The 25,850-nt window shown below is 43.1% G+C and overlaps 1 protein-coding gene and 1 long non-coding RNA gene across 5 annotated transcripts in view; one reads left to right on the forward strand and one right to left on the reverse strand.

Moving 5' to 3' along the window:
• Positions 1–410: 410 nt before the first annotated feature.
• On the forward strand, positions 411–5,665 carry LOC139168889 (uncharacterized). The gene is made up of 3 exons (XR_011559402.1): positions 411–448; positions 2,145–2,195; positions 5,409–5,665. It is a non-coding gene; the product is annotated as an uncharacterized lncRNA (long non-coding RNA).
• A 2,700-nt stretch (positions 5,666–8,365) lies between these two features.
• The window catches only part of MCM10 (minichromosome maintenance 10 replication initiation factor), a 33,723-nt gene continuing 16,238 nt past the window's right edge, over positions 8,366–25,850 (reverse strand). For all 4 annotated transcript variants that reach the window (XM_070755059.1, XM_070755058.1, XM_070755060.1 and 1 more), the window contains exons 11-20: positions 24,879–24,979; positions 23,870–23,977; positions 22,728–22,845; positions 16,482–16,710; positions 15,568–15,706; positions 14,443–14,561; positions 12,790–12,903; positions 11,704–11,849; positions 10,263–10,305; positions 8,366–9,247 (exon numbers count right to left, since the gene is read on the reverse strand). In XM_070755059.1, the coding sequence (XP_070611160.1) occupies positions 9,164–9,247; positions 10,263–10,305; positions 11,704–11,849; positions 12,790–12,903; positions 14,443–14,561; positions 15,568–15,706; positions 16,482–16,710; positions 22,728–22,845; positions 23,870–23,977; positions 24,879–24,979 (1,201 nt within the window). In that variant the 3' untranslated portion in view covers positions 8,366–9,163. The remainder of the gene's footprint in view (positions 9,248–10,262; positions 10,306–11,703; positions 11,850–12,789; positions 12,904–14,442; positions 14,562–15,567; positions 15,707–16,481; positions 16,711–22,727; positions 22,846–23,869; positions 23,978–24,878; positions 24,980–25,850) is intronic.

The following is a 25,850-nucleotide window of genomic DNA, read 5'->3' on the forward strand; positions in this document are numbered from 1 at the left end:
GCCTCATTTTCTTTGATAATAATCTCTCAGTTGTTGTTGCCTATGCATCGCTCTCCACATGCGTGGCTGTATCATTAACTCTTGTTCTGAATCGAAGGAGGAGCGACATAATTGATCTCCTTCTGAGCTGTCTGCCCCACTCTCCTCCTCCCTGTCACTCATGTCTTCTTGGTCAGAGGAGCCTTCATCATCAGATTCCACTGAGGGTAAAACAGGCCTGCAGCATGTGGATGTCTCCTCCACATCCACAGGCCTTGGGGCAGGAGCTGGGCCTGGAGGTAACGTTCTTTTGTGTTAGGTCCTGTTCTACTTTCCTGTGAGTCGTCAGATTCACGTCTTCCTCTAGTTGCAGATCTGAAGAAAAAGCTCTTTCTGCAGAAATTGCGCGCTTCAAACTTTTTAAGGAAGCAAGAGAAAAGATCAGCAAGTTCCAGTGAGGAATCTGACGGTGAGGCAGTCGGTGGGATTTTAATGGAAAAAATGGTTGGATGCGTTGGGTTTTTAAAATTACAAATAATTAAGGTGGTAATTCATCCAGTTCGGACCAGTTCGAATGAACCGGTAATGTCAATTTGTGGGTGGGCTCTGGCTTCATGCCGCCTTATTTAGACACATTTTGAAGCCGCGTGCAAAGGGACGCACGGACACACACTCACATTTGCGAACCGGTAGGGAAAATAAGTCAACACTGCTTCTGTCGGGTGCATTGTCAAATTTATTTATTTATTTCATTTTATTAAATTCCTGACGGACTCTAGGCAGCGTCTACCAGGGTTTCCCAACCTTGGCAACTTGAAGATATTTGGACTTCAACTCCCAGAATTCCACAGCCAGCGAATGCTGGCTGGGGAATTCTGGGAGTTGAAGTCCAAATATCTTCAAGTTGCCAAAGTTGGGAAACACTAGCGTATACAATAAAACCATATACAGTGGTACCTCTACCCACGAACGCCTCTACTTAAGGGTTCAAGAATCATTTTTCACTTACAAACCTCCGAAACTGTAACCGGAAAAGGCGGGGAGAAGCCTCCGTGGGGCCTCTCTAGCAATTTCCTGGGAGGAAACAGGGCTGGAAAAGGTGGGGAGAAGCCTCCGTGGGGCCTCTCTAGCAATTTCCTGGGAGGAAACAGGGCTGGAAAAGGAGGGGAGAAGCCTCCGTGGGGCCTCTCTAGCAATTTCCTGGGAGGAAACAGGGCTGGAAAAGGAGGGGAGAAGCCTCCGTGGGGCCTCTCTAGCAATTTCCTGGGAGGAAACAGGGCTGGAAAAGGAGGGGAGAAGCCTCCGTGGGGCCTCTCTAGCAATTTCCTGGGAGGAAACAGGGCTGGAAAAGGAGGGGAGAAGCCTCCGTGGGGCCTCTCTAGCAATTTCCTGGGAGGAAACAGGGCTGGAAAAGGAGGGGAGAAGCCTCCGTGGGGCCTGTCTAGCAATTTCTTGGGAGGAAACAGGGCTGGAAAAGGAGTGGAGAAGCCTCCATGGGGCCTCTCTAGCAATTTCCTGGAAGGAAACAGGGCCAGAAAAGGCAGGGAGAAGCCTCCTTGTTGCCTCTCTAGGAATCTCTTGAGAGGAAACAAGGCCGGAAAAGGTGGGGAGAAGCCTCCGTGGGGCTGTAGATAGATCTTCAGAGTCTTGCGGAAGGCGAGGAGGGTGGGGTCAGTACGAATCTCTGGAGGGAGCTGATTCCAGTGGGCCAGGGCCACCACAGAGAAGGCTCTTCTCCTAGGCCCCGCCAGATGACATTGTCTGGTTGACGGGACCTGGAGAAGGCCAACTCTGTGGGACCTGATCAGCCGCTGGGATTTATGCGGCAGAAGGCGGTCCCGCAAGTAGTCTTGTCCGATGCCATGTAGGGCTTTATAGGTCATCATCAACACTTTGAATTGTGTCCGGCAACCAATGCAGGCTGCGGAGTGTTTACGAAACATGGGTATATCTTGGAAGACCCATGACTGCTCGTACGGCTGCATTTTGCATGATTTGTAGTTTCCGAACACTCTTCAGAGGTAGCCCCATGTAGCGAACATTGCAGTAGTGATCCTTAATGGGTTCAGGAAAAAGGGTGATGTGGCAGCGCATAGCAATGAAACCCACGCAGTAAATGGAGGAAGAAAGGATTCCCACCCATTAACCTTTGGTCTCTTTTCCAGAAGGCAGGTCCCGCCGCACGTACAGGAACGTCTCTGAGGAAGACCCCAGAGGTAAGGACAGACGCCCAAAGAGCCACAAAGTCCCACATCTGCTGTGTTTTCAAATCTTGCCTCTAGAACGGCAAGATGTTGAGACGCGCCATTCAACGACTGGCGTTCTGTTTGGTTCAAACTATCAGATGTTGTGATGGCGCTAGTAAAAAAAAGCAGCGAATGAACAGTCCTTATTTTAGGACGGTCGGCAACATCCCCACAATCGTGTGAACCTTCGTGTGATGCTTAGAATTGAGACATCTCCTGCAGGCCTATATAGTTTTATGTATGGTATGCTTGTGTTGTATGTTCTTTTAAATAATGGGTTTTTAGATTTTTAAATATTAGATTTGTTCTCTGTACATTGTTTTACTATTGTTGTGAGCTGCCCCGAGTCTGCGGAGAGGGGCGGCATTCAAATCTAATAAATAATAATAATAATAATAATAATAATAATAATAATAATAATAGCAACAATAATAATAATGGAACAAACTTCCAGCAGATGTGGTTGGTAAATCTGAAGTTAGTTGGGGGAAAGATCAAAAGCAACGTGAGAAAATATTATTTGACTGAAAGAGGAGTAGATCCTTGGAACAAACTTCTAGCAGACGTGGTTGGTCAATCCACAGTCACTGAATGGAAACATGCCTGGGATGAACATAGATCCATCCTAAGGATAAAATACAGGAAGTAGTATAAGGGCAGACTGAATGTACCAGGAGGTCTTTTTCTGACGTCAATCTTCTAGGTTTCTATGTCCTGTTTTTTCACTCCCGCTGTAACTTTGAACTACGTGAACTGTTGTGTACGTCAAGCACTTGCTATACTACACAGCAATATCAGGGTTTTCTCAGGACACAGGTACGAATTCCAAAAAGGCAACGATTACTGGATATCCCCCCCCCCAATCCATTCTTTCTATACTTGAAAAGAATATAGATATACAGATAAAATCTGGCTGGCTTTCTCCCTCAGGAAAAGGCCCCATTACACAGATTCTTTGAAACCAGCGTCACAATGGATTCTTTGAAAAACAAGGCAAAACTCCCACTGAATTGCTTGCTTGAGCCTCTGTCAGAAAGGTCCGCGATTTCAAAATTTGAAGGCTTTGGAAATTTTGGAGATTTATCATGTCTGTGCCTATCTGTCTGTCCGTCCGTCCGTCCATCCATCCATCAATCCATCCATCCTTCTAGCTATCTCTCTATGTATCTCTCTCTCTCTCTTTGTCTGTATCTGTCTGTCTGTCCATCCATCCATCCATCCCTCCCCCCCCCCCCCTCTCTCTCTATCTATCTATCTATCTATCTATCTATCTATCTATCTATCTATCTATCTATCTATCTATCTATCTATCTATCTATCTATCTATCTATCTATCTATATCTATATATATATATATATATATGTTTTTTCTTATGTCGGATGACCCTGGTATATTTTTAAGGAACGTCACAGCTCCTCTTTTTTTGCCTATAGGCCCAGCCTAGGGCCACTGCAAGGCAGTAATATATTTATAGCCGACAAACTATATTTTGTATGTGTTAAATGTTTATAGCTGGAATTTTAAAATTAAGGGAGACCAGGATAGATCTATTTCGGCCTTATTAGGCCTCATCAGCTGGCCACACCCATTCTTTTACTGGGATTCAATCTGGGAAGCTTCTGCATTGTAAAGCAGAGAGCTAGCAATTAGACCCATCCGATCTGAATCCATCCAGCTTTGTACCAGGGAGGGGTATATGTTTTTTCTTATGTCGGATGACCCTGGTATATTTTTAAGGAACGTCACAGCTCCTCTTTTTTTGCCTATAGGCCCAGCCTAGGGCCACTGCAAGGCAGTAATATATTTATAGCCGACAAACTATATTTTGTATGTGTTAAATGTTTATAGCTGGAATTTTAAAATTCCAGCTATAAACATTTAACATATATATATATATATATATATGTAGATTGTTCTGAGTTCGGGTTTTGCCCTGTGTAATGTTTTGCATGTCTATGCGACGTTTGGTCTTGGTATATTCGGGTTTCTTCCCGTGTAGGAAGAAACCCGAATATGCGACGTTTCGGCGAAATCACATTCACCATCTTCAGGCTGTAGTTCCAATCTTTGTGTTGTTTTAAATGGAATGTTAGCAACTGACATTTCTTCCTAGTATGTAGTGTGGGGGTGGAGATTTGCTTTGAATGTAGCAAATAGATTGGGTGACCACGTTTCAGTGATCTGATTGGTTGGTGTAATCATAGTTATTAGAAGGAATGACATGGAGATTTTTTTGAGGTGTTTTGTTTAAGGCTGATTTCCAAATATAAAATTCTAAAATCATAATTATTAGAAGGATTGACATGCTGATTATTATGAAGTGTTTATTTTGTTTAAGGCTGGTTTCCAAATCTCTGGCAGGCGGGAGGTATGGTAACATCTGGGGTCGTTACCATATATATATATATATAATCTATCTGTATCTGTCTGTCTGTCTGTCTGTCTATCTATTATCTATCTATCCATCCATCTATCCATAGATCTATCTATCTTTCTATGTATCTCTCTATCATCTGTCCGTCTGTCAATCCGTCCATCCATCCATCTCTCTATAGATCTCTTTCTATATATATATATATATATGTAATCTATCTGTATCTTTCTGTCTATCTCTATCTATCATCTATCTATCTATCTATCTATCTATCTATCTATCTATCTATCTATCTATCTATTATCTATCAATCCATCAATCTATCTGTAGATCTATCTATCTATCTATCTTTCTATGTATCTCTCTCTCTCATCTGTCTGTCTGTGTCTGTCTTTCTATCTGTCTATAATCTATCTGTCTGTCTGTCTGTGTCTGTCTATCTATCTATCTATCTATCTATCTATCTATCTATCTATCTATCTATCTATCTATCTACCTATCTACCTATCTACCTATTATCTATCTATCCATCTATCCATAGATCTATCTATCTTTCTATGTATCTCTCTATCATCTGTCCATCCGTCCATCCATCTTCTCACAATGAAAACAATTAACCAGTGGAACGACTTGAAGCAAAAACATGCAGATTCAAAACATTTTCATTAAAACACGTAAACGGATTGCAACCCATTCGTCGCTGTGTTTACATAGCGGAAGAGGTAGAAACGGTGTGTGTGTGTTGTCAGCTGGACATTTGTACTGATGTTTACTATTGAATGTTTATTGTTTTTTTTCCACTCTACAGGAAGGGAGGAGATACCTGAAAGTACCGGTAATAGAAGTGAACTGATTGACGACATATACGACTATAATTAGGGCCAGCACGTAGAAGAATTGCTGGCGGGGAGCAACTCCAACCTGTCGAACCGACCAACTATCTGCAAACCTAGAATTGTTTTAATGTCCACTAATGCTCCTAGGTCAATTAATCTTTTCATACGGTCAGTGATTTTTGCTTAGGATTGCCTCTTGCTCTGTAACATGGGTGTGTAGAAAAACCTGAACATTGATCAAGACTTCCCTTCAGGCAGGACCAACTCTTCAAGAGCTGTGTGCACCTATCTATCTACCAGCGGGCTGCTACCAGTTCAGGCGAACTGGTCCGAGCTGGTCGGCAGCCACTCTTGGTTCCAAAGTACTTTTCCCAAATGATTTCTAAAGTTCTGCAGTTTGCCGATATTCATGTTTCCATTCACAAAAAACATGACGCTACAGCGATTAGTATTTTGATAGAGATGCTTGGAAAGTCATTGTTTTCCGATCTTTCTCAAATGATGGTAGGATACAGCTAAAAGACCATTGTTTATGCGCCTGTAACCATCTCTCTGTTTTAGCGTCTGGCCTTCTCTGTCTAACGGTTGTTTAATATTGAAAAATGTCAACGCTTTGGAAAAAAAAGCCTAACAGTTGTGTAGTAGATTTGCAACTGACATTGGGCAGCCAAAATGAGATATTTTGAAAATTAAAAACGGTCGTTTAAAACGTCTCTAGATTTGAGTCGTCTGGTCATTTGCTCTACGTAGTGGAAAGGACATGAGGGCGGCAGGTCCCAAACCTTTCCTTTCCTTTCTCTCCCTTCCCTTTCTCCTTTTCGTCCTTTCCCTTTCCTTTCCTCCTATTTCCTTCCCTTCCTTTTTTCCTTTCCCTCCCTCCCTCCCCTTTTCTCTTCCTTTTCTATTTCCTTCCCTCCCCTCCTTCTTTTCCCTCCCTTCCCTTTCTTTTTCTCCTTTCCCTCCATCCCTTCCTTTCCTTTATTTCCTTCCCCTCTTCTTTTCCTTTTCCTTCCCTTTCTTTCTTCCCTTCCCCTCCTTTCCTTTATTTCCTTCCCTTCCTCTCTTCCTTTCCCTCCCTCCATCCCTTTCTTTCCTTCCCTTCCCCTCTTCTTTTCCTTTTCCTTCCCTTTCTTTCTTCCCTTCCTTTATTTCCTCCCCTTCCTCTCTTCCTTTCCCTCCCTCCTTCCTTTTCTCCTTTCCCTCCATCCCTTCCTTTCCTCCTTTCCTTTGTCCTTCCCTTCTGCTTTTCATTTCATCCCCTTCCCTTTTTCCTTTTCTTTCTTTCCCTTCCTTTCTTTCCCCTTCCTTCCTTTCATTCACAACATGCCCTTTCTGTGGCATTTTCTGGGATGAACAGATGTGATTTGGGGTGTAGCAGTTCCGACCAATTTGGGCAAACCAGTAGTAGCAACCTGAGGGTGGGCCCGTCTGCCCCGGCACTAGGCCGCCCTACTTAGGAATATTTTGAAACCTATGCGCAAGTCATGCTTGCAAGCAAAGCACATGCATTGAAGACTACACATATGTGCTCATATTTTTGGTACTGGGAGAACTGGTAAGTAAATTATGTGAATCCCACCTCTGCTCCCAGCCCCATGACTCCTCCGTGCCGCAACTACCACTCGATCCTTGAGTAGGAGTCACGAGTCTTGAAGATCCCCAGGTTGCACACCGGGTCAGGGGCAGCGCCACCCAATTCATAAAGACGGTCAATTCCCAGATCCCAGTGGCTCCAACACCCAAAGCTTCTCAGCCTTGTCAGGCTTCAGTCCTTGTTTCCTCTCCGAAGCCCCACCGAAACAAGACGGGATGTCAACAGCGCCCATCCCTTCACAGCCGGGGTGGAGCAACAGGTAGAGTGCAGTACTGCAGGCCACTGAAGCTGACTGTAGATCTGAAGGTCAGCGGTTCAAATCTCATCACCGGCTCAAGGTTGGCTCACCCTTCCATCCTTCCGAGGTGGGTCAAAGGAGGACCCGGATTTTGGGGGACAATATGCTGCTGCAGTATAGCATAAATGTTAGAAATAGGATTGTATTAAAAATCTGGACCTCTAGCATAAAAAAAAATACTCCGCTTGACCCTGATTCTATAAAACCAGGATAAGGAAGGGCCCTCATCTGCCTAATCTGCATTCCTGGCCATCACTACAGGGAAACAAAAGGGGCTCAAATAAACATCTCACCATAAACAAAGTTTTCACAACTTGGGACAGGACGTTATAGGATCAAAGGGGGGGGGGGATTTACCTTGCCTGAAGCAAACAACAGGATGACAGAGTAATTAAGGAAGATTAGTGAGATAAGAAGACTTCAGAGAAATTGGGTGTGAGGAACATCTGCTCTTGGGGAAGAGTTTTGAAGGAAACCATTTCTTGATATCTATGGGAAAAGGAAGAACTCAAAAGATACGTTTGAAGTTGTGCTGTTGGATGTATCATTTGACATGTATATGTAATTATACCTCATTTCCTTATGTTCCTAAATAAAAAGGGGTACATGGCTCTACACCATGTCACTTCACCCAGAGAGAGAGAATGTGTCCAGGTTCTTATGTCTCACATGTTTTTTTTGCTGAATTTTAAGGGAGACTAGGATAGATCTATTTCAGCCTTGTTTTGGCCTCATCAGCTAGCCATACCCACTGGGACTTGAACCTGCAACCTTTGCCTTGTAAGGCAGAGAATTATCCTCTAGGCTACAGTATCCAATCCCTTCAGCTCTGCACCAGGGAATATATATAAATGATCTTTAGAAATATGTACATATACATACAGAGAGATAGATCAATAACTACAGGACAGGAATTGGGCAAAGTAAGTGTATGGATAAACAACCCAGCCTTTTAAACTTTTATACACTTATACTTAAGAACAACAGGTTAAAAATGCAACCACTGCAGCCCATGGAAACATTCCAAGAGACAGATGCCAAATTCGGCCGACCAATGGCCATTTTATTGATCGAAAGGTGAAGGGAACGAATTAACCAGTAAAATACAGATGGAGTTGTAGCATGCAGTCATCAGCAGACATAGACATTAAATTACCGGATTAAAACAGATTTTTAAAAAGGTGAAGCTCATTTTAAAAAATCACAAGCTACCTCGGTTTTATTAAAATCACAAGGGTCTTCTTTCAAACGCTTCTCGGGTACATACATCAAGGTTGCCAAGTTTAAAATCGAACGCTCACTACAGGTACACTGTTAATCCAACATTAAAGCAAGGTGGGGTTTTCAAAACATCCTATTTCAAGGGATGACGACGCCTTAACTTTTAGATTTAAGATTGACAGCTTTTAAGTCCTGTGGACTTCAACTCCCAGAATTCCACAGCCAGCCACGAATCCTGGGAGTTGAAAGTCTACAAGTCTTAAAATTGCCAAAGTTGCTTTGAGCAAAGACTTACCTGGAGAAGGATTCCTTCAGATATAATCGACCCTCAGAAAACTATATTTTTTTCCCAGCCTCATCCTGAAAATGCCCAAATCTCAGAGGAAGCTCCAAAGAAACTGACTTTGTTTCGGTTCTAAATACGCCATTAACTCTCCATATTTAAGAATACGACTTTCCTTCCGAAATCCAACGAAGGGTGAGGATTAGGTGCATTTCTTCCAAGTTTCAAAGAAATAAAAAAAGTTAATTAATTTGGATCGGACTGTCGTTCAGAAAGATCACTGTGTGAAAACGTTAGGAATTCAAGAGCTAAAACTTGGACCCATCCGACATTATTTCGTGCTGTTGAGAAAACGGGCGTGTTCTTCTCCTCTGGGCAGAAGAGTTTCTGCCCCAATTTTGGGGCCTTTCTTCTCCTAGAGAAAGGAAATGTCCCGTTAGCTGTCCGTCAAAATAAGCTTCAATCCATCACAATCCTTCCCATCCAAATAAGACTTCAATCCATTAGCCCGTAATTAACCGGAGATACAGTGATGGTGTCACTGTTTTCAGAGCAAGCTGGCTTCTAACAAGCCCACCCATATGCAATTCCAATTCCAAATAAAATAATTTTTTATTTATTATCTTTTATTAAATAAATTAAATTAATAAATTAAAAATAAATTATGTATGTAGGGTTTTTATAATAAGGTTTTTTTTAGTTATTTTAGTATTGGATTGGATTGTTACATGTTGTTTTTATCATTGTTGTTAGCCGCCCCGAGTCTATGGAGATACAAATCCAATAAATAAATAAACAAACAAACAAACAAACAAGATTTAAGATGGCAACGAGGAAAACTGCCTAGATAGAGGGTTTTATATTAATTGGATTTTGGATTTGTCTTCCACTGTTCTTTTTATATTTTGTAAGCTACCCCGAGTCCCCGGAGAGGGGCGGCATATAAATCCAATCAATCAATCAATCAATCAATCAATCAATCAATCAATCAATCAATCAATCATCAATCAATGATTGATTGGATTTATATCAAGTTATATTTTAACAGGTTTTTGAATATATAAGATATTATACGTTTGTTGGGGGCAACCTGAAAAAGGAACAATATTCTTGGGAGAATATTGCTTTTAATCGCCGCTATTTTGCCCATAAATGACAGCTGAAGATGAGACCCTTTCTCTATATCTCTATCTATAACTTGCATTAATTTCTGATAATTATCCTGTCTTATTGTGCTACATTTTGCTGATATCTAGAGACCTAAATGTTTTTGGCACTATCTTTATACTAAACAATGTTTCTAGTTTAAATTTTTGTTTGTGTGTGCCATGTTCTTTGCTATCATTTAGTTGTTCATTTTAACCCCGCTATTTATTTCTAATCCAATTTTGCTACCAATTTTGGTAGCAAACCTTCAGACCAACTCTTACCTTAAGCATCCCATCACGTTCCCATTTAAAGAGGCCGCAGTTACTGAAACAGGAAGAAAGGCAGGGGAAAAAAATCATTTCATGTCTTAATAACAACAGGAGGACGAAGGCAAGATTGTTCATACAAATCATTGCAAAATTATATCTCAAACGTATAAATATTGTGACATAGCTATTGTTCCAATTCACATTTTCTAGATTGGAAATTGCAAATTTATTTAGGTAGATTTTCAAAATGTGTTCCCCTGTATCAGCCGTGCTTCCTAAATTAGCTTTATTCAGGAAAAAAGAAAGAAAATGCCACTTAGAAACATAGACTGACGGCAGAAAAAGACCTCATGATCCATCTAGTCTGCCCTTATACTATTTTTTATATTTTATCTTAGGATGGATCTGTTTATCCCAGGCATGTTTACATTCAGTTACTGTGGATTTATCTACCATGACTGCTGGAAGTTTGTTCCAAGGATCTACGACTCTTTCAGTCAAATAATATTTTCTCATGTTGCTTCTGATCTTTCCCCCCAACTAACTTCAGATTGTGTTCACTTTCCTATTAAAAACACTTCCCTCCTGAACCTTATTTAACCCTTTCACATCTTTAAATGTTTCGATCATGTCCCCCCTTTTCCTTCTGTCCTCCAGACTACACAGATGGAGTTCATGAAGTCTTTCCTGATACGTTTTATGCTTAAGACCTTCCACCATTCTTGTAGCCCGTCTTTGGACCCGTTCAATTTTGTCCATATCTTTTTGTAGGTGAGGTCTCCAGAACTGAACACAGTATTATTCCAAATGTGGTCTCACCAGCACTCTATATAAGGGGATCACAATCTCCCTCTTCCTGCTTGTTATACCTCTAGCTATGCAGCCAAGCATCCTACTTGCTTTTCCTACCGCCCGACCACACTGCTCACCCATTTTGAGACTGTCAGAAATCACTACCCCTAAATCCTTCTCTTCTGAAGTTTTTGCTAACACAGAACTGCCAATGCAATACTCAGATTGAGGATTCCTTTCCCCCAAGTGCATTATTTTACATTTGGAAACATTAAACTGCAGTTTCCATTGCTTTGACCATTTATCTAGTAAAGCTAAATCATTTACCATATTACAGATCCCTTCAGGAATATCAACCCTATTGCACACTTTAGTGTCATCGGCAAATAGGCAAACCTTCCTTACCAAACCTTCCCCTATGTCACTCACAAACATATTAAAAAGAATATGTTCTGCAAGAATACTTCTGCAATTCTGTTTTATATCTAACATGCATAAAAAGAGACAACATTTTTGAAGTGTACATAGATGCCCTGGTTTTCCCCAAGCAATCAGGCTTCATTTCAAGAGATGCCCCAGTTTTCCATCAAACCTCTATGTATATATTCTGTCAAGAATAAGCTGTTTTTCAGGGGTTGCAAACAAAAGGAACTTCACGTACCTGCAGTGTTTTTTTGGGAGCTTGTCCAGGGAAATGGCTCTGTTCCCGCAAACACACTTGAAAAATCTTTTCACCCCGTTGTGCCAGTGGTAATTGTGGCCTTCCGCCACGCACGAATCCAGCAGTTTGAAATAGGTGTAGTTGCACTTCACGGGTGAAAAGAGAAAAAGAGAGACGCACATTGGAATAGATAGATAAATAGATATGGATGGATGATAGATAGAAAATAGACGATTGATAGATAAATAGATATGGATGGATGATAGATAGATTGATAGATAAATAGATGATTGATAGATTGATAAATAGATATGGATGGATGATAGATAGAAAACAGATTGATAGATAAATAGATATGGATGGATGATAGATTGTTAAATAGATATGGATGGATGATAGATAGATAAATAGATATGGATGGATGATAGATAGATAAATAGATGATTGATAGATAAATATATGGATGGATGATAGATAGATATTACATGTTTTTCTGTCGAATCACCAGAGAAACCCAAATATGGGAGGGAGCATACTGATTAGCTACTGCCTAGCAAGGGAAAAACAGCCCAGGTTCGAATCCTAGAAGGGTATGGCTAGCTGATGTGAGCATAATAAGCTTGAAATAGATCTATACTAGTCTGCCAAACCTTTCACTATCAGCAAAAATATGTTACATGCATGTATGTATGTACGTGTGTTTATGTATGTGTGTATACACAAGCTGATACAGGAGATGAGCCTGTAGCCTAATGGCTAAGACTCTGCCTTACAAGGCAGAGGCCCCAGGTTCAAATCTGAGTAAAAGGGTATGGCTACCCGATGAAGGCAAATAAGCCAGAAATAGATCTATAGTATTGTCCCTTCCTTTTCATTATCAGCAAAAATATGTTACACACACACACACACACATATATTTGTTTTCATAGATTTTCACAGGTATATTCTCCCTCCCTTCCTCTTTTTCCCCTTCTCTTTCCTTCCTTCCTTTTTTTCTCTTTTCATTCTTTTACTTTCCTTCCTTCCTTCCTTTTTCTTGTTCTCTCCTTCCTTCCTTCCTTCCTTCCGCTTTCCCGCTTGGCTTACCGTTTTGCACGTTGCCACACGACATTTCACTTCTCGGATGCTTCTCATTTTCTCTTCCATTTGTTCTTTTTTTACCAAGGGCTCGAAGTATCGTTCCTGCATCTCAGCCTCAAACTGTGACATGGGAGGGAGAGAGAGAGAGAGAGACTAAAGCATTTAGACTTATATACCACTCCACAGTGTTTCTCCAGCCGTCTCTAAGCGGTTTACAGAATCAGCCTCTTGCAAACCCCAACAATCTGGGTCCTCATTTGACCCACCTGGGAAGGAACATAACATAAGAAGAGCCCTGCTGAGCCGGGCCAAAGCCCATCGAGTCCACCATTCTGTGTCCCCCCAATTGTCCCTGGGGATCTTGAGCAGAAAGAGAAGGCAAGACCCTCCCTTTCCCTGGAACCCCAACAAATGGGACCCAAGGGAACCCTGCCTGCCTCAACCAACATAGAGGCGGCACATGGACATCCGTTTCAATCACCACCTATGATACACTTGGCATCCCTGAATCTGTCTCATCCTGCCTTGAAGCTATCAAGGCTGATAGCTGTCACAACCTCTTCTGGAAGGGAATCCCATCAATCAAAGACCCTCTGGGGGAAGAAATATTTCCCTTGATTTGTCCTCACTTTCTTATCTAGGAGTTTTAGGGAGGGCCCCCTCGTCCTAATATTGTGATAGAGGAAATAATTTATCTCTATTCACCTTTTCTATCCCATGCAGGATTTTATACACTTCGATCAAGTCACCCCTTAAACGCCGCCTTTCAATGCTGAAGAGACCAAGGCGTTGCAACCTGGTTTCCTAAGGGAGGGGCTCCATTTCCTTGATCCTTCTTGTTGCCCTTTTTTGCACCTTTCCCAGTTCCATTCTATCCTCCTTGAGGTGCGGTGACCAGAACTGTACACAGGACTCCAAGTGTGGCCTCACCATCGATTTGTACAGAGGCAACACAACACTTACTGACTTATTTTCAATTCCCTTTAAGCAGAATCTCAGGCTCCACTGTAAAATTCATTCAAATTGGATCACCAAAGGTTTTTTTTTCCTTTAAAGTTAAGAGTTGTACCCTTCCAAATTGCCCAACAGAGTTCATTCTCGTCCAGCAACCTTCCACAGCCTTTCCAGTTACGAAGCTGACGAAAATGTACCCTTGTAATCCAATCTAACACATTTAAAAGCGCCTAGATGGCCGTTGACAATAGAGGTTCTCATCCTGGGGGTTGGGACCCCTTTGGAGGTCGAACGACCGTTTCACAGGGGTCACCTAAGACTCTGGGGGGAAAAGACAAAATTCCCATCGTGTTAGGAACTAAAGCTTCTATTCTGGTGCCTTGGAATGTGTTTTTACAATCTGACCAATCGGGTGTTGACAGTGGGTGTGTCCCTCTGACCTTCCTGCCAATCAGCTTCAAGCTATGTTGGGAGAATTGGCGCTAGGCTTATGGCTGGGGGTCACCACAACATGAGGGACCGTTTTAAGGGGTCGCGGCATTAGAAAGGTTGAGAACCACTGGTTTACAAATTTTACTTGTCTCCGTAAACACAAAAGGGAAACGGATGCCAAGACCGTAAGCGCAGCCACGGCTTTGGCCTTCACCAATTCCTTGACGGATTCTGGGCTGCTCTCCAAATGGTTTTACGTGGGACGGGGCTCACCTCCTCAAGGACGCCATTGTGTTTAGAGCGAGCGTGCAGGATCTCCTGAAACTCCTCCGATTCCAGGTATTCCAGCTGTTGGCGCCGTTTCTTTTCCAAGGGCTCTAACGCTCCCCCCTCTGCGGAAACACACACACACAAATTCAGACTTCCGTAGTGTAGTTGGGCAAGAGGATTCCTTCAGTTAGTCAGTCTTAATTATTTCGAGGATTTGTTTAACTTGTTAAACTATCACATGCTTTATCTATCTACAATTTATCAATCTATCAATCCATTTATCAATATCTGTCATCTCTCAATCATCTCTTTCTCTCTCTAATCATCTATCCATCCATCCTATCTATCCCATCATCAATTTATCATCTATCATTTATCTCTCTCTATCATCCCTCAATCATCTATATTATCATCAATCTATCAATCAATTTATCATCTATCAATCTATCTATGTATCTATCTATGTATCTATCTATGTATCTATCTATGTATCTATCTATCTATGTATCTATGTATCTATGTATCTATCTATGTATCTATCTATCTATCTATCTATCTATCTATCTATGTATCTATCTATCTATGTATCTATCTATGTATCTATCTATGTATGTATCTATCTATGTATCTATGTATCTATCTATCTATGTATCTATCTATCTATGTATCTATCTATGTATCTATCTATGTATGTATCTATCTATGTATCTATGTATCTATCTATCTATCTATGTATCTATCTATCTATGTATCTATCTATGTATCTATCTATGTATGTATCTATCTATGTATCTATGTATCTATCTATCTATGTATCTATGTATCTATCTATCTATCTATGTATCTATGTATCTATCTATGTATCTATCTATGTATCTATCTATGTATGTATCTATCTATGTATCTATCTATGTATCTATCTATGTATCTATGTATGTATGTCTCTATCATCAATCTATTTATTTATCAATTTATCATTTATCTCTCTCTCTAATCAATCAATTATATCTATCTATCTAGAGCAAGATAATTTTTGGGATTCAGTTTGCGGCCATAAGTCCAGGACCACCTGTAAACAGACAAAGTAATTGTTTGATAACCGTTATCAAGTCTAAGGTTTCTCCGCACCTTCTATTTCGGTGATATTCTTTTCCACCCTTTCAGAAATCTCCGGACGGTCAAAATCTGATCGTTTCCGCTTGACGCTGTTGGGATCGACTTTGGGAAGGATTTGGCCTTTTGCGCGCAGTTTCTTTATCGCTGCCATCTAAAAGAGCCATTAGAAACACATTTTCAGCCGTTTCAATAAAATCTCGCACGAAAAGCCAGTTATACCCCCAAACACTTCTGGCTAAGTTAAAGCCTAAGGCCTTTCAGAAACCATCATTTCTAAAAAGTTATACATGTCTAAAACTCACAGATTTCCTCTCATAAGTTAAATCTGCGAGGCCATAGGTTATAACAAGCCGACATAGGGCAATAATAATAATAATAATAATAATAATAATAATAATAATTATTAATTAGATTTGTATGCCGCCCCTCTCCGTAGACTCAGGGTGGCTTACAGCAATGATAAAAACAATATATAATGACAAATCTAATAGTTAGAATCTAAATACCAATAATACATTTAAAGAGTCTAAAAAACAAGAAACCCCAATATATGAAAATATACATACAGTCATATCATACACAAAAAACTACATAGGCAGGGGGAGATGTTTCAGTTCCCCCACGCTTGACGACAGAGGTGGGTTTTGAGGAGTTTACGAAAGGCAAGGAGAGTGGTGGCAGTTCTAATCTCTGGAGGGAGCTGGTTCCAGAGTCGGGGCTGCCACAGAGAAGGCTCTTCCCCTGGGACCCGCCAGACGACATTTAGTCGACGGGACCTGGAGAAGGCCCACTCTGTGGGACCTAACTGGTCGCTGGGATTCGTGATGTCTATCGTTCCTTCACATATAAACACACATACACAAACATTTCATTTTATATCCTGCCTTTTTGCCCGTAAGGGATTACGAGTCAGGGGTCTCCGTTACCTTTTTAGCTTCTGCCAAGCAGCTCAATTTGGGGGCCGGAGAGGGCCAGTCGTCAAAGAACAGAACGTCTTCCCCTTCGGAGAGGCCGGAACCAAGTCGAGGAATCTGGGGGCTCGACAGTTGTGCGTCTTTAGGAAATTGGGATGCTGCTGTTGGGGACTGTAGCACAGCCTGCCCTCCAGAAGAGGGTGAGGTTGGGGTCTTTTTAACAGCAGGGTCCTGAAGAAATCTGCAACGAAGGGTGAAAAAATGGGTGAACCGTGCGGTCAGGCAGTAGGGAAAGCAAGTTGAATGCTTGGCTGCATAGCTGGAGGTATCACAAGCAGGAAGAGGGAGATTGTGATCCCACTGTATAGAGCATTGGTGAGACCTCATTTGGAATAATACTGTGTCCGGTTCTGGAGACCTCACCTACAAAAAGATATTGATATAAGAACGTAAGAGCCCTGCTGAATCAGGCCAAAGCCCATCAAGTCCAGCATTCTGTGTCACTCAGTGGCCCACCAATTGTCCATGGGGATCCTGAGCAGAAAGAGAAGGCAAACCCCCCCCCTTTCCCTGGACCTCCAACAAATGGGACCCTAGGGAACCCTGCCTGCCTCAACCAACATAGAGGTGGCACATGGACATCTGTTTCAATCACCATCTATGATACACTTGGCATCCATGAATCTGTCTCATCCTGCCTTGAAGCTCTCCAGGCTGACAGCTGTCACGACCTCTTCTGGGAGGGAATTCCACCAACCAAGGACCCTCTGGGGGAAGAAATATTTCCCTTGATTTGTCCTCACTTTCTCACCTGTGAGCTTTAGGGAGGGGCCCCTCGTCCTAGTATTGTGTGATAGAGGAAATAATTTTTCTCTATTCACCTTTTCTATCCCATGGATGATTTTATACCCTTCGATCAAGTCCCCCCTTCAACTCCGTCTTTCAAGGCTGAAGAGAACAAGGTGTTACAACCTGGTTTCATAAGGGAGGGGCTCCATTTCCTTCATCATTCTTGTTGCCCTTTTTTGCACCTAATCAAATTGAACGGGTCCAAAGACGGGCTACAAGAATGGTGGAAGGTCTTCAGCATAAAACTGATCAGGAAAGACTTCATGAATCTGTCTAGTCTGGAGGACAGAAGGGAAATCGGGCACAGGATCGAAACATTTAAATATGTAAAAGGGTTCAATAAGGTCCAGGATGGAAGTGTTTTTAATAGGAAAGTGAACCCAAGAACAAGGGGACACAATCTGAAGTTAGTTGGGGGAAAGTTCAGAAGCAACAGGAGAAAATATTATTTGACTGAAAGAGGAGTAGATGCTTGGAACAAACTTCCAGCAGACGTGGTTGGTAAATCCACAGTAACTGAATTTAAACATGCCTGGGATAAACATAGATCCATTCTAAGATAAAATACAGGAAATAGTATAAGGGCAGACTAGATGGACCAGGAGGTCTTTTTCTGCCGTCAATCTTCTATGTTTCTATTATTATTATCGCTATCATTATTATTATTACTGAATACAGTCACTGAATTGAAACATGCCTGGGATAAACATAGATCTCCCCCAGGCTTATATAGTTTTATGTATGGTATGCTTGTGTTGTATGTTTTTTAAATACAGTGGTACCTCGAGATACGAGTTTAATTCGTTCCGGACCTGGGCTCTTAAGTCGAGCAGCTCTTATCTCGAACGACTTTTCCCCATAGGAATTAATGTAAATAATTTTAATTGGTTCCAGCCCTCAAAAAACTCACAAAGTTAGTCTAAATTATGCAGAAAGACAAGTTTTTAATGAAGAAATGTACATGTACATATAAATGAATAATGAAGTTTCTTTCACTTAACTTGTAAACTTTCTTAAACTTTTAAATTTACATATGTTCAACTTCTCTGCCACCCAATCCTGTAGGACAGAGGTCCCCAACCCTTTTTGCACCAGGGACCGGCTTTAAGCGATCAAGAGAGGAATGGGTGAATGAATGGACGGAGGGTGGGAAGGAAGGAAGGAAAGAGGGAAGGGACAGGAACAGAGGAAGGAAGCAAGGAAACTTATGAAAGGGGAGAGTAAGAGAGGAATGAGTGAAGGGAGGGAGGGAGGGAAGAAGGTGGGAAGGAGAAAGAAAAGAAGAAATAGAGGAAGGGAAGGTAAAAGAGAGAAAGAAAAAGAGCTAACTTCCGCGTTCAGCTTCAGGAGACAGCTGCGAAGCCGCGCGCGTGTTTTAAAAGGTTGCAGCCGGCCTGGGGGGCTCGGGGGGGTGCTGGCAAGCCCCCCAGGCTGGCTGCAAGCACCCCCCGAGCCCCCCAGGCCGGCTGCAACCTTTTAAAACACGCGCGCCGCTTCGCAGCTGTCTCCTGAAGCCGAACGCGGAAGTTAGCGTTTGGCTTCAGGAGACAGCTCCTTGGCGCTTGTATCTCGAATTTGGGCTTGTAAGTAGAACAAAAATATCTCTCCCCTCCCAGCTCTTATCTCGAGTTGCTCGTAAGTAGAGCAGCTCTTATGTCGGGGTTCCACTGTAATGGGTATTTAGATATTTTCTTTTAAATATTAGATTTGTTCATTGTACACTGTTTTATTATAATGTTGTGAACAGCCTCTAGTCTGACGAGAGGGGCGGCATACAAATCTAATGAATAATAATAATAATAATAATGTAACAAATCTAATATTTAAAAAAACATCTAAAACCCCCATCATTAAAACCATAGAAAACAAGCATACCATACATAAAACTATACAAGCCTGGGGGAGATGTCTCAATTCTCCCATGCCTGGCGATACAGGTGGGTCTTAAGCAATTGATGAAAGACAAGGAGGGTGGGGGCGGTTCTGATCTCTGGGGGGGAGTTGATTCCAGAGGGCTGGGGCCGCCACAGAGAAGGCTCTTTCCCTGGGTCCCGCCAGATGACATTGTTTAGTCGACGGGACCCGGAGAAGGCCAACTCTGTGGGACCTTATTGGCCACTGGGATTCGTGCGGCAGAAGACAGTTCCGGAGATATTCTGGTCCGATGCCATGTAGGGCCTTATAGGTCATTACCAACATTTTGAATTGTGACCGGAAACTAATCGGCAGCCAGTGCAAGCCACGAAGTTTTGGAGAGACATGGCGAATCTATGTAAGCCCACGATAGCTCTGGTGGCCGCATTCTGGACGATCTGAAGTTTCCGAAAACTTTTCAAAGGTAGCCCCATGTATTTATTTATTTATTAGATTTGTATGCCGCCCCTCTCCGTAGACTCGGGGTGGCTAACAACAGTAAAAAGACAATATGAACAAATCTAATATTAAAAGTAATGTAAAAAACCCCAATTTAAGAAACCAATCATACATACTGAAATACCATGCATAAATTTTATAAGCCTAGGGGGAGAGAAAGTCTCAATTCCCCCATGCCTGACGACAGAGGTGGGTTTTAAGGAGCTTACGAAAGGCAAGGAGGGTGGGGGCAACTCTGATATATGGGGGGAGTTGGTTCCAGAGGGTCGGGGTCACCACAGAGAAGGCTCTTCCCCTGGGTCCTGCCAGACGACATTGTTTAGTCGACGGGACCCGGAGAAGGCCAACGCTGTTGGACCTAACTGGTCGCTGGGATTCGTGCGGCAGAAGACGGTTCCGGAGGTATATAGAGAGCGTTGCAGTAGTTGAACCTCGAGGTGATGAGGCTTTCCTGATAATTCCCTGATTTGCTGGACACAATGGAATTAAAAACGAAAAACCAGCAATTCTTTCCTTAAAAAGCAAAAACCCCGCCATAAAAATGGCAAAACCGATGGAGCGCTGGGCTGGATGAAATGACTTTGATCTGAACGAGCCAGAGAGGAGACAAAAGAGTTTGCATTTACGTCAGAATCACTGATTCGGCTCCTGTGAAAACAATGGCCGAGGGCTCGTTCAGTAAACGCAGTCGCTGTGTATATAATAAAATATGTGAAAGGACATTCTGATAACTTTCTTGGAATATTGTGTTCTCTTTCTGGAATGTGTCAACAACTTCTCATTCTGGGAAAAAAACACAATGGCCCTGGAATTTGGCAGAAACAAAAATGTTTTGATTTGATTTGATTTGTATGCCACCCCTCTCCGTAGACTCGTGGTGGCTAACAACAGTAGTAAAACAACATATGACAATCCAATATTAAAACAGTTAAAAACCCTTATTGTAAAACCAATCATACATACAAACATACCATGCATAAAATTGTAAAGGCCTAGGGGGAAAGAGTATCTCAATTCCCCCATGCCAGGCGGCACAGGTGGGTTTTAAGAAGCTTACGAAAGGCAAGGAGGGTGGGGGCAATTCTAATCTCTGGGGGGGAGTTGGTTCCAGAGGGCCGGGGCCGCCACAGAGAAGGCTCTTCTCCTGGGTCCCGCCAAGCGACACTGTTTAGTTGACGGGACCCGGAGAAGACCCGCTCTGTGGGACTTAACCGGTCGCTGGGATTCGTGCGGCAGAAGGCGGTCCCTGAGATAGTCTGGTCAGGTGCCATGAAGGGCTTTATAGGTCATAACCAACACTTTGAATTGTGACCGGAAACTGATCGGCAACCAATGCAGACTGCGGAGTGTTGGTGTAACATGGGCATATTTGGGGAAGCCCATGATTGCTCTCGCAGCTGCATTCTGCACGATCTGAAGTTTCCGAACACTCTTCAAAGGTAGCCCCATGTAGAGAGCATTGCAGTAGTCGAGCCTCGAGGTGATGAGGGCATGAGTGACTGTGAGCAGTGACTCCCGGTCCAAATAGGGCCGCAACTGGTGCACCAGGCAAACCTGGGCAAACGCCCCCCTCCCCACAGCTGAAAGATGTTTCTCTAATGTGAGCTGCGGATCGAGGAGGACGTCCAAGTTGCGGACCCTCTCTGAGGGGGTCACTGACTCCCCCCCCAGGGTGATGGACGGACGGATGGAATTGTCCTTGGGAGGCAAAACCCACAGCCACTCCGTCTTATTATTATCACCTCGGGGAGATTGGCATATTTATTATCTTTATTTATTTGTTAGTTTTCTATGTCGCCCAGGGCTGAGTCTGAGTTTGGACAAGATCAGTTAAAAAATGGAAGAACTAAAAACCCATTTAAAAATGAGTAAAAAATGAAAAACCAGATCTTTTCTAAAAAAAAAACCACAAATGAAGAAAGATTGGTAGTAAGGAAGATTATGGACTGTGTGCAAATGAATAGACTTAAAGTGAAAATTAAGGGCAAAGAAGACTCGGGAGTTTTGCAAAATTTGGGGGAAATTTTATGAATGCGTCGAGAGTGTAAATAATAAATAAGATAAACTTAAATACAGTGATCCCCCGGGTATCGCGACCCCGATCATTGCGAAACGGCTATATCGCGAGTTTTCAACCCGGAAGTAACACCATCTGCACGCATGCGTAGATGGTGGAGTTTGCGTTCCGGCAGATCAGCTGCTGGGCGGCCGAAGGAACGTTCCCTGGGTCTTCCCGCCGGCATGGGGGGCTTCCTAGCACCCCCCAAACCCGGGTTGGGGGCTGGGGGGGGGTGCTAGGAAGCTCCCCATGATGGCGGAGACCTGTTAAAACACTCGCGCGGCTTCCAAACTGAGTCCTGAAGCCAAGCGCAGAAGTTCGCCTTTGGCGCTTGGCTTCAGGACTCAGTTTGGAAGCCGCGCGAGTGTTTTAAAAGGTCTCCGCCAACAATGGGATCTTCCTAGCACCCCCCCAAACCCGGGTTGGGGGCTCGGGGGGGGTGCTAGGAAGCTCCCCATGATGGCGGAGACCTGTTAAAACACTCGCGCGGCTTCCAAACCGAGTCCTGAAGCCAAGCGCAGAAGTTCGCCTTTGGCGCTTGGCTTTAGGGCTCAGTTTGTAAGCCGCGCGGGTGTTTTAAAACCCCAATCTTCGGCTCCTCGCTGCTGCGGCGGAAGTAAAAACACCATCTGCGCATGCGCAGATGGTGTTTTTACTTCCGCAGCGCTACTTCGCGAAAACCCGATCATTGCGAGGGGTCCTGGAACGGAACCCTCGCAATGATCGGGGGATCACTGTACTATTATTCATTGAAGATACACGTGTTGTGATGTATGTATGGTTTTATGGTGGAGAATTAAAAAAATATATATATTAAAAAACCCCAAAGACAAATGGGATTTATTTTATTTTGCTCCATGAGACAGCTGTTATTTCCCCAAAAGAGGCTGCCTAACATTTCATAAAGTTGTTCAAAACTTGCTCCAACGTCTCCAGTTTGAGATCTCCTCCTGGCCATCCACCACTGCGGTTGTTACCTTCTCTGGATCTCTTCAGATCTTTGCTTCCGGGCAGCCAACATTTGCTGTTTCTGTAGCTTCAGCAGAGCGGACGGAGATATGGAGTGGACAGCTGGGGTTGGCGTCCCTGTAGATCCTGAAAAAGGAAGGAAAGAAAAAGAAAGGAAAGAAAAAGAAAGAGAAGAAAAAGGGAGGGAGAAAGAAGAGAGAGAAGAAAAGAAAGAGAAGAGGAAGAAAAGAGAGAGAGAGAAAGACAAGGAAAAAAAGAAATGAAGGAAGGAAAGAAAAAGAGGGAGAGAGAAAAAGGGGAGAAAGAGAGACAAGAGGGAAAGAAAGGAAGGAAGGGAGAGTCAAGAAAGAAAGAATGACAAAGGGAGAGAGACAAAAAAGAAGGAAGGAAAGAAAGAAAGAAAGAAGAAAGGCGGAAGAAAGGAAAAAAGAAAGAAAGAAAGGCAGGCATGAAGGAAGAAAGAAAGGCATGAAGGGAAAAAGGAAGGAAGGAAGGAAAGAAAGAAGGAAGAAAGGAAGGGAGGAAAAAAAGAAAGAAAGAGAGAAAGAAAGAAAGAAAGAAACTGACAATGTGACATCCAAAAGCCGCTTTTACAAGCCAACTGGTCCTTGGTTTTTCCTTGAAGTTTTTCTGTTTCTCATCCAAGGTGATTTAGAGGAGGAGGAGAAGGAAAAGAAAGAAAAAAGAAAGAAAAATACAAGAAATACAAAGGGAAGGAGGAGGAGGAAGAGGAGGAAGAGGAGGAGCAGCTTCTTCTTGGATGAGAAGTGAAATGTCTCCAAAGAAAACCAAGGAAGGTCAGTTGTCCTTTTTCAGAAAATCCCCTTTGGATGACTGAGAATCTTCTCAACCGAGCGCGATTTTGCTTCCGCATATTTCACGAGGGGATGCACGAGATTTTGGCGCATGCGTGGAAGCAAAAAAAAAGAGAGCCAAAAACCAGTGAAATTTCACACACGCGAGTGTCTTCGTGTGAGGTTTTGCTTCCTGAGCATGTGCAGAAGCCAAATCCCACGTAGGCGTGCCCGCCTGCCAATCACGTGGACCTTTGCACGCAGCTCCATTTTCACTACCGGTGCTATGGCGTCGACCGCACCGGTAGGACCCCAATACTGTTCTCAACCAACAAACCAGCCTGCATCCCACGTACCTGATGCTCCTCCTCCTCGGGCGAAGTGTTTATTCAGGTTCCGGGCTCCAGGCGACGGGAGGGCCAAGAGTTCCCGGAACTCTTCCGAACAGGGCGGTTTTCCCAGACCTGGAAACGGAACCACGCGTGAGATGGATGGGAAGCTCTTCCCCTCAGGGAGGCCTCAACTGGCCACGCTTTGTTTAGTGACTGTTCCGACGGCACTGCAAAACACGACTGAGGCCCGTTGTTTCACACTTATGACTGTTGTGGCAGCCCCAGGGTCACGTGACCCAAATCTGGAGATTTGGCAACTGGCGCATATTTATCAAAGACCAGTTGACCTGAAAAAGCAGCTTCTGGATGTCACATCTTCAGTTTCCTCTTCTTTCTTTCTTTCTTTATCTTTCCTTTCTTTCCCCTCTCCCTTCATCTTTCTCTTTCTTTGTCTCTCTTCTTTTTTCTCTCTTCCTTTCTTATTGTCACTCTCCCTTGCTCTTTCTTCCTCCATCTTTCTTTCCTTCCTTCCTTTCCTCTCTCCCTTCATCTCTCTTTCTCTTTGTCTCTCTTCTTTTCTTCTCTCTCCCCCTTCCTTTCTTCCTTGTCACTTTCTTCCTTCCTCTGTCTTTTTCTCTCTCTCCCTTTTTCTTTCTTTCTTTCTCCCTTCCTTTCTTTTTCTGTCTCTCTTTTCTTCTCTCTCCCTCCTTCCTCTTCTTTCTTTCTTTTTCTTGTCTGTCTCTTTCTCTTTCTTTGTCTCTTTTCTTTTCTCTTTCTCCTTCCCTTCCTCTCTCTCTTCTTCTTTCTCCCTTTCCGAGGGTTACGTGATCCCCTTTTGAGACCTTCCGACAAGCAAAGTCCCAGGGGATCCCGGATTCCATGACCAACTATAGCAATTGCCTTAACAATGGAGATCTTTGGCTTCAGTTGTGGTTGGAAATCCAGGGTTGCCCTGAAGGCGAAAGAAGGAGGCTGAAAGAACCAGGCCCACCCAACACAACTGGCTTTGTTTGGAAGACGGAAGAGACCTTACCCAATTTTTCTTTGGTTTCCTGCAGGATGGCATCCACCCCTCTCACCACCAAGTTTGTCAAAGTGGTTTGGACTTTCTTTTTGGGAATGGCAGCTGCAGACCTGAAGAGGAGAGCGACACAAGAACACAACACTCAGGGGCTGGGAATCAAACACCCCACACGTGTCTGTTTTAGAACATTATAATTAATTCTGATTTTTATGGAGGGTTCTGCGTACCTGACTATACCTGTAATAATAATAATAATAATAATAATAATAATAATAATAATAATAATTTATTAGATTTGTATGCCGCCCCTCTCCAAAGACTCGGGGCGGCTCACAATAATACAAACAATATTATAGCGCAACAAATCTAATATTAAAAAAAGAAGCATACAAAACCCTATCATATTTAAAAACCACAACAATGGTAAAAAACAGTACATAGTAACAAATCTAATATTTAGCAATCTAAATTACAGTTTTAGGTTAAAAAGTCCAAAAAAGAAACCCCAATATATAAAAAACAAGCACACATTGAATCATACACAAAAACTACATGGGCAAGGGGGAGATGTTTCAATTCCCCCATGCCTGACAGCAGAGGTGGGTTTTAAGGAGTTTCCGAAAGGCAAGGAGGGTGGAGGCAATCCTAATCTCTGAAGGGAGCTGGTTCCAGAGGGTCGGAGCCACCACAGAGAAGGCTCTTCCCCGGGTCCCGCCAGACGACATTGCTTAGTCGACGGGACCCGGAGAAGGCCAACTCTGTGGGACCTAACCGGTCGCTGGGATTCGTGCGGCAGAAGGCGGTCTCGGAGATATTCTGGTCCAATGCCATGAAGGGCTTTATAGGTCATAACCAACACTTTGAATTGTGACCGGAAATTGATTGGCAACCAATGCAGACTGCGGAGTGTTGGTGTAACATGGGCATACTTAGAGAAGCCCATGATTGCTCTCGCAGCTGCATTCTGCACGATCTGACGTT

The sequence above is a fragment of the Erythrolamprus reginae genome, chromosome 6, assembly GCF_031021105.1.
Source record: "Erythrolamprus reginae isolate rEryReg1 chromosome 6, rEryReg1.hap1, whole genome shotgun sequence".
NCBI lineage: Eukaryota > Metazoa > Chordata > Lepidosauria > Squamata > Dipsadidae > Erythrolamprus > Erythrolamprus reginae.